The following is an 8,251-nucleotide window of genomic DNA, read 5'->3' on the forward strand; positions in this document are numbered from 1 at the left end:
AATCTTTTGAAAGTTTTCTCTATGTGTTTGCATGCTGGGTTAGTATCAACCTATGCACAGTCAGTGCTATTTTGAAATTTGAAAACAGATGGCCCACAACATGGTATTTAATGCTATTAAAGTATACTGTCTTGCCCAAGGGCACAACCACAACTTAATCAGGATATATGAGGGAGATGCTTACTATAACGGACAATTCTGACTCAGATAAGCTGTAATGACTTTACATAAAATGTAGTTAATTAGACACAACATCGAGTTTCAAAATATAACTGAACACATGCTTTTTTGAACACAAATAATAAAATTGTAAAATATAAAAGATTGTTAAAATTCAACAGGTTAACATGTCATATCTAACAGGTGAGTATTTTGACTAACTTATAAAAAACATCAAATGTTTCAACTCCATGTAATGGGAAAATACAAATGGATAATGAGAAGGTATATACTGCAATGAGGAGTACATGTATAGTTTTATTAACATCAGTAAAAAAATATGTATCATTATTTTATATATATACCTATAGTATCTAAGAAGGACGTCTCAGGTTACAAAACTAATTGTAAAGCATCTGAAGATTTGATATGAAACCATAAGCATTTCTAATTTCATTATTTTTATATACATTGTATATGGTAAATAATTGGTGAAAAACATTCAATTTGCAAATAAATCATGCTGGCTTAGTCTTCAACGTAAAGAATGTAAGAAATTATAATACTTTACAGAGAACAAATTAGAACTTGTTCTGTTTACATCTACTATAAGTATTTAAAAGACAAATGTATATACCTGTACATCTACAAGCACAGGTATGTATCATAAGACTTTATTATCACTACATTAAGTAGTTGTATTATGTAGGGTAAACAAGATTACTTGAACCTACATCTTTGGCAAGAAAAACTCTTTGCATTGAACATTTAACAATATTGTAAAAACAGAGATAAAAAATAAATAACAAGTATATAGAAAATTGCTTACGAGCTAAAAAGTTAAAAACAGAAAATGTTTTGTAACATGTATTAACTTGCTAAGAAAAGTCAAACTTAATTATATGTTGGAATAATCAGAGTGTTGTTTTACCTTAAGTTTATCTACTGTAGTGTTACCAAATCATTTCACAGGAACTAGGAATCCTAACTTAGAATTCATGATTAGAGAAAAAATCCATTCTCTTGTCTATAGAGTTTTCATACTCAAAAGAGATGGACATACTGAAAACATTTTTTTTGTCCATCAAATGACTAGAAATACATTTTAGAAAACACCATTCTCCTGACTGCATAAAGTTTTGATATTATATATGGAGTATAAAGACTGATAATGTTTGTTTTCTTACCTATCAAATGTAGTTTATCCTAGTTCAATATTTCACCACAATTATAGTAACATAATCAAAGAAGCTACTATCTAGTGGTATCATGGCATTGTATTACAGTATTTATAACATTTCTAAACAGTACTGATTGTATGAGCTGGAGAAGTATTTAACAAGCATACATTATGTTCACGCTACAGCAAATAAGGCAAGCAGAGAGGTTTGTTCCCGACTGCTATCAGCTCTCAGTGGTGTTCAGATTCTGATAAAGTGGTGAAGGACTCTCTATGACTGTTGATGTGGGGACAGGGATTGGCATGTCAATGGCTTCTTCATAGGGAGGTGGAGACTCGGGCAACCCTGGGGCCTCCTCCTGTTGGGTGTTTGCATAGGTGTGTGCGACATGGTCTCCAGGACCAGCTGGAGGTACATGTTCTTCATCACACCTGGTTACAGCTGCTACCACCGCAATCTGTGCCTCCACTGGGTGTTGCTCTCGGGGGTTTGCATTGATGTACTGGTTCTCTGTGTGTACGATAGAAAACACACACTTAACTACACATATACAGAATAACATTTTTAACAAGAAAGAAGAAAGTTCAAATATCTTGCTTGTGGGTTTTACATTCTGTTTTACAAATTTTGCCATTCTTCTGTGAGCCAGGAAAGCTATACAGTGACAAACCAGCACTAGGTAACTGAGGTTACAGTTCACAAAGATTGCCAGCCAATATCATTATACCTACTCCTTACCATCTGCTATCTTACCTCCCTCCAGATTTCTAAATAGGTAAACAGAGACTTATAGTCATATTACAGAACTTAAATAAATTTGTTTGATAATTTCAGGACTTAATGTTCTTGAGTTGGTGTGTCATGGTTGGAAACCCAAGTATAATTACTCACCAAATCCCAACTATCAATTGTCTTACCTCCTGATCTGTTATTGGCAAGTTCTGTGTAGCTGTTTGGCTGGAGACGTTGTCGGCTGTCAGAAAGACTGGTCAGGACGTGATGGCTCTCTTGTTCTTCCTCCTGATGGTAATCCTGCCGTAGGATCAGTTTCAGACGCACTGCTTTAAACACCATGATTGCCACAATGATGGCTGCAATTACACTCACACCAACAATTCCTATTTTCAGACCCAATGACATATCATCGTCCTGTTTCCTCAAGGCATCTAAAATCAAATTCAAATATATCAGATTAACAAAAGTGTATCCTGATAATCCCTCCTCCTTTATAATGAGTGTTAAAAAAATTTGTCTCAAATAATTTCATAACTACTCCTCCCTCAATAATAAACTTTCTCAATATTTTACCACAATGAACGTCCTTCTTCACTAGATATAGGTAACTCTCATTTAACTCTATTCTGTCTCCACACATCACTTTATCAAATTAACAAATTACTCTCAAGGTGTGCATATCACTCAGTAAGCAGCCCAATATCCATATACATTTATCTTCAATAAATATCACACCCTCAATAAGCACTACAACTTTTAATAAGTAACACACCCACAATAAGTAACACATCCTCAATAAATAACACACCCTCAATATGTGACACAACCTCAATATATATCACACCCTCAATAAGCACCACACCTTTAATAAGTGCCACATCCTCAATAACTTTCACATCCTAAATTAGTACCACACTCTCAATAAGTAACACGCCCACAATAAGTAACACATCCTCAATAAGTATCACATCCTCAATAAATAACACACCCTCAATATGTGACACACCCACAATAAGTAACACATCCTCAATATGTGACACATCCACAATAAGTAACACACCCACAATAAGTAACACACCTATACTAAGTAACACATCCACAATAAGTAACACATCCTCAATAAGTAACACATCCTCAATAAGTAACACATCCACAATAAGTAACACACCCACAATACGTAACACACCCACAATACGTAACACATCCTCAACAAATATCACACACTCAATATGTGACACAACCTCATTATATATCACACCCTCAATAAGTATCACACACACAATAAGTAACAAATCCTCAATAAGTATCACACCCACAATAAGTACCACATCCTCAATAAGTAACACACCCGCAATAAGTAACACATCCACAATAAGTAACACACCCACAATAAGTAACACATCCTCAATAAGTATCACATCCTCAATAAATAACACACCCTCAATATGTGACACACCCACAATAAGTAACACATCCTCAATATGTGACACATCCACAATAAGTAACACACCCACAATAAGTAACACACCTATACTAAGTAACACATCCACAATAAGTAACACATCCTCAATAAGTAACACATCCTCAATAAGTAACACATCCTCAATAAGTAACACATCCATTATAAGTAACACACCCACAATAAGTAACACACCCACAATACGTAACACATCCTCAACAAATATCACACACTCAATATGTGACACAACCTCATTATATATCACACCCTCAATAAGTATCACACACACAATAAGTAACAAATCCTCAATAAGTATCACACCCACAATAAGTACCACATCCTCAATAAGTAACACACCCGCAATAAGTAACACACCCACAATAAGTAACACATCCACAATAAGTAACACACCCGCAATAAGTAACAAATCCTCAATAAGTATCACACCCACAATAAGTACCACATCCTCAATAAGTATCACACCCGCAATAAGTAACACATCCACAATAAGTAACACATCCACAATAAGTAACACATCCACAATAAGTAACACATCGACAATAAGTAACACATCCACAATAAGTAACACACCCACAATAAGTGACACATCCTCAATAAGTGTCACATCCACAATAAGTAACACATCCACAATAAGTAACACATCCACAATAAGTAACACACCCACAATAAGTAACACATCCACAATAAGTAGCACATCCACAATAAGTAACACACCCGCAATAAGTAACAAATCCTCAATAAGTATCACAAACACAATAAGTACCACATCCTCAATAAGTAACACACCCGCAATAAGTAACAAATCCTCAATAAGTATCACACCCGCAATAAGTAACACATCCACAATAAGTAACACACCCACAATAAGTAACACATCCACAATAAGTAACACATCCACAATAAGTAACACATCCTCAATAAGTGTCACATCCTCAATAAGAACTACTTACCAGTCAGTGTAACATTGATCCTGAAGTTGTATACTCTCTTTGGTGTCACATACTCTCTGTGTAGTATAAACCGTACATTATGTTTCTTCTTTGTCATCAGAGATCTTGGATTTCTGTCCTTACAACCTAAACGTTTCTGTAACAATGAGGTAACACTAGTCACCAGTTCATCATTCAATGAATTGCATATCATGTGGGATATTTTCATATCTATAATTTAAGATGTTGAAATTTTTGTTTTACTTTCAACAATATTTTGACATTACACATTGTATAAATATTATAAAGAGTTTCAGTGATGGACTTCATGATGGGGAGGCACAGTAAATAAATCTCCTTTGAGTATCCTACTATATCAATATCCTAAAATAGCTTCACATCTGTGTAATACCTTCATTTAACATTATAACAATGTATAAATATCCATCCATGAGAACTTGACATTATGAAGTTGTCACATGATTCAACATTATAAGTTCTGTTCTAACACAACTGAATCAATTTTCAAAGTTATCCCACTAACCATAAAGATGATGTCACGATCAAATGTGACAAACGGACATTGGTGGATGATGAGTTCTACATCACAGTCAGGCATGTGAAAACTCTCAAACTCGAGTAGAAGAAACTGTTTCTGGCTCTGACTATCTGGCCCCAGGATGACATTACAGTCCTTTGACTCGGAAGCATCCTTGTAACCCACTGTCTTGGCTAGTATTAATGCCGATTCTCTCTCCTTTAGATAATCAACCATAACAGAGTTTTGATCTCGGCACACTTTTTTCTGGTCCATTCCAACTGAAAATTAAAATAGAAAGTATAGTATATAAATATTGTAAATAGTCAGCACATAAAAGTATATTACCACTGCCTACATGGCTATTTTTAGCATCATAATTATTTGGTATGTCAGCACTAAACATCTAGAAATATATAATGTTCATGTGAAAATTGTGAAAAAAAGGTGTCTTAGATATATACTAACAGTAAAAATGTAAAAGAAAAAGAAATAAAGAAAGAATTCTTTTGACCACATCTAACTAATTTATAACTATCAGTTGAGCTTTTTAAAATCACTTTGCTTTCCATGTATGATAAACTGTAATTATAAAGAATTTTTGAAGGGAAAAAATTTAAATTTTACCTAGTTTTGTGTACTTTCCTTCTGTAAATGATGCCAACACAATGAACAGGGTCCATATTTCCAACAAAGCAAGACTCTCAAAGGTAATGTAGACTCTGTAATAGACATAAAGAATATGCTAATACAAGGACTTATAGATTTACTTATATTTGCTCCTATTGAACATCCTGACCCTCTGCATCAACATTAAGGTTGAGAGGTCCCTTGTTCAAGCTATTGTGAGGGTAAGGCACTTATCATTACTCCTTATTACAGATTTGGTGGTGTATGTTGACCTCTCCAAGTGCAAGCAACTGAAGATCAAGACATTCTGAAGTAGATCTTGGGTTGTAGTTTTAATAGGATGTGAAGACTTTGTGACAGTGAGAGTATATAAACACTTATGTAGAGGCTAAGAGTGAAGGTCACATTGATAGTCTCAACACTAATAACTTCCCTTACCTATCTAGAAAATGGTGTCCACATTGAGAGGTAGACATCACTACAGAGGCATCACAACGTAATTATATAAACTCTCCTTCCTATAAATCTTGTGATTTAGTTAATATCTTAAATAGACATTTGGTCCTAATGTCAGTTATTCATATTTTTAAATCATTTTTTCACTTGTTTTAAATTTCAATTTATTGTAGTAGATGTGGCATGGATCAATTTTCTGCAACCAGGCAGCTAAATTTGTTCAGAGCTAATCTAAACTTTGGATGGTTCTGGGTTCAAACCCATGCATTTTTCCCTACCTATTGCATTACAAAAAATTAAAAAGTTCTTAAGAGGCTATAAGTACTAAACCAACATCTTCAGGAAGAAGTATCCCACTTAATAGGAGATGGTTAGCAAATCATCCAACTGTAACCAAAAGAGTAATGGAAAATACCCTCCCCTGCATTTCATCTTTCAGTCTCTAGCTGGACACTCCACTGCTTGACTAATTCAGGGGAACTTTCCCCTAGCCCAGGCTAGGAAGGCGACCTGAAATCTCTCTTTCTACACTACTCTTCTCTTCAAAATTCTTCTCCTGATGAAGACAATGGCAACCCTGGTTTAATATCTCCAAGTGAGTATCTCATTCTCCAAAAGCTTCTACTCTCAGAATTGTTAAATGAAATTAATTTGTAATAGGAAAGAGTAATGAAAAATACCTTGCCTTGCTGGGGTTCAAAGTATTGACCTTTCAGTCTATAGCCAGATTCTTTATCACTAGCTTGAGTACTGGGGAATTTCCACCAGTCGAGACTACAGTAGTAAGGTGACCCAAACTCTCTCCTACACAATAATAAAGGAGAAAAACAAACTAACCAGTAGCCTGAAAGGTTAAGACTATCTATTTATTAATTCATTTTTGTCTTGGTTGCGATGGGTATTTACCACACCACAACCAAGAAAAATATGAAATTGCGGATATAGTCTGAACCCTTTGGAATAACTGACCAAGTGTTGAAGTAACACATCAAATAACAGATAATTTACAAAAATGATTAGAAGGGATGAGGTGACTGTGATTTTTTAAAATTTCAAAGTATTTGAGTCCAGGACTCATGCTTTTCCTGTGGGACTCTCAAATTTTGAGAACCCACTATATTTCTATGTATGCTGCTCTAGATCTGGTTCAACCTGGAAAAAAAATCCTGCATATATTACTGTTGAGAAATCATGTCAATTAGCAATGACTCTTGTGCGGAGACCATATCTAGTGAGTTATAGCAATGTAAAATATTACACCATTTGATATTAACATTACAGCTTTGTTACATATCTATTGTTCCGAGTACATGAGATACAGATACAAACATGCATTGAAGTGTATACGTCCAGTGCAGTAATCTGTTAATATTGATATAAAATCAATCCATCGAAAAAGAAGAAGGAAAATGGCGTGGAGGAGTTTTCATTTTAACTCACATTATTTGTTTGTTAGTTTAGTTGTTTGCAGTGTTTATCGCCCACGTGAACAGTCAAGGTCATTTTGACCCTATAGTCACAAGGACCTGTATACCCGGTAGCGTACCGACGATCCACCTCAATTAGTACTAGTTGCCTACATAAACTCGAAAATTGGTAGTACACGAATACTTGTCCACGCCCACTTCTCGTTTATTCAACATAGACATCATATTTGAATATAATACACACGCGTGGCAAAAGATAAGTACCAACCTTTTCATTATCAACCATAACAATCAGCTATAAACGGAATGCATTTCTTCAAACTAAAATAAAATCACACTGAAAATAGTACTTCAAAATTACGAGTGTTTTTCATGTTATTTACATGTCTTCAATGTCTATGATATGCTTCACCTCTATTTGTTTGAAAAGAAGCGTTTTCTTGCTCTCGACGGGCACCCCGCAAAAAAAAATACTAATAAACCCAATAAAGAATAAAAATTCCGGATTACCACATGAGTTTGAGAATAAAGAAATAACAAGAGTATAAATTGTAAACTAAAACATTACGATATCACATCATTTTTAAAAACTTTACTATAAATAAAGATTATACCTAACCTTAACAAAGATAGTTTTAATGAGGGGGAAAAATTACCATCGGAAGACTCTAATTTTAGATTCTCCCAAAAGCAAACTCGTATACGCCCCCAAGACG

The 8,251-nt window shown here is 34.6% G+C and overlaps 1 protein-coding gene across 1 annotated transcript; it reads right to left on the reverse strand.

The window, feature by feature from the left end:
* Positions 1-539: 539 nt before the first annotated feature.
* Positions 540-7,884, reverse strand: LOC132562581 (uncharacterized). Its single transcript, XM_060227329.1, has 6 exons — positions 7,804-7,884; positions 5,650-5,744; positions 5,029-5,303; positions 4,506-4,641; positions 2,258-2,506; positions 540-1,850 (listed from the first exon to the last, which is right to left on the reverse strand). Exons 1-6 carry the CDS (start codon positions 7,809-7,811, stop codon positions 1,564-1,566), a joined length of 1,050 nt encoding a protein of 349 aa, XP_060083312.1. The 5' UTR covers positions 7,812-7,884; the 3' UTR covers positions 540-1,563.
* Positions 7,885-8,251: the final 367 nt, after the last annotated feature.

Source organism: Ylistrum balloti, unplaced genomic scaffold (genome assembly GCF_031769215.1).
Source record: "Ylistrum balloti isolate Yb309-2 unplaced genomic scaffold, AGI_CSIRO_Ybal_v1 Utg371456, whole genome shotgun sequence".
Taxonomy (NCBI): domain Eukaryota; kingdom Metazoa; phylum Mollusca; class Bivalvia; order Pectinida; family Pectinidae; genus Ylistrum; species Ylistrum balloti.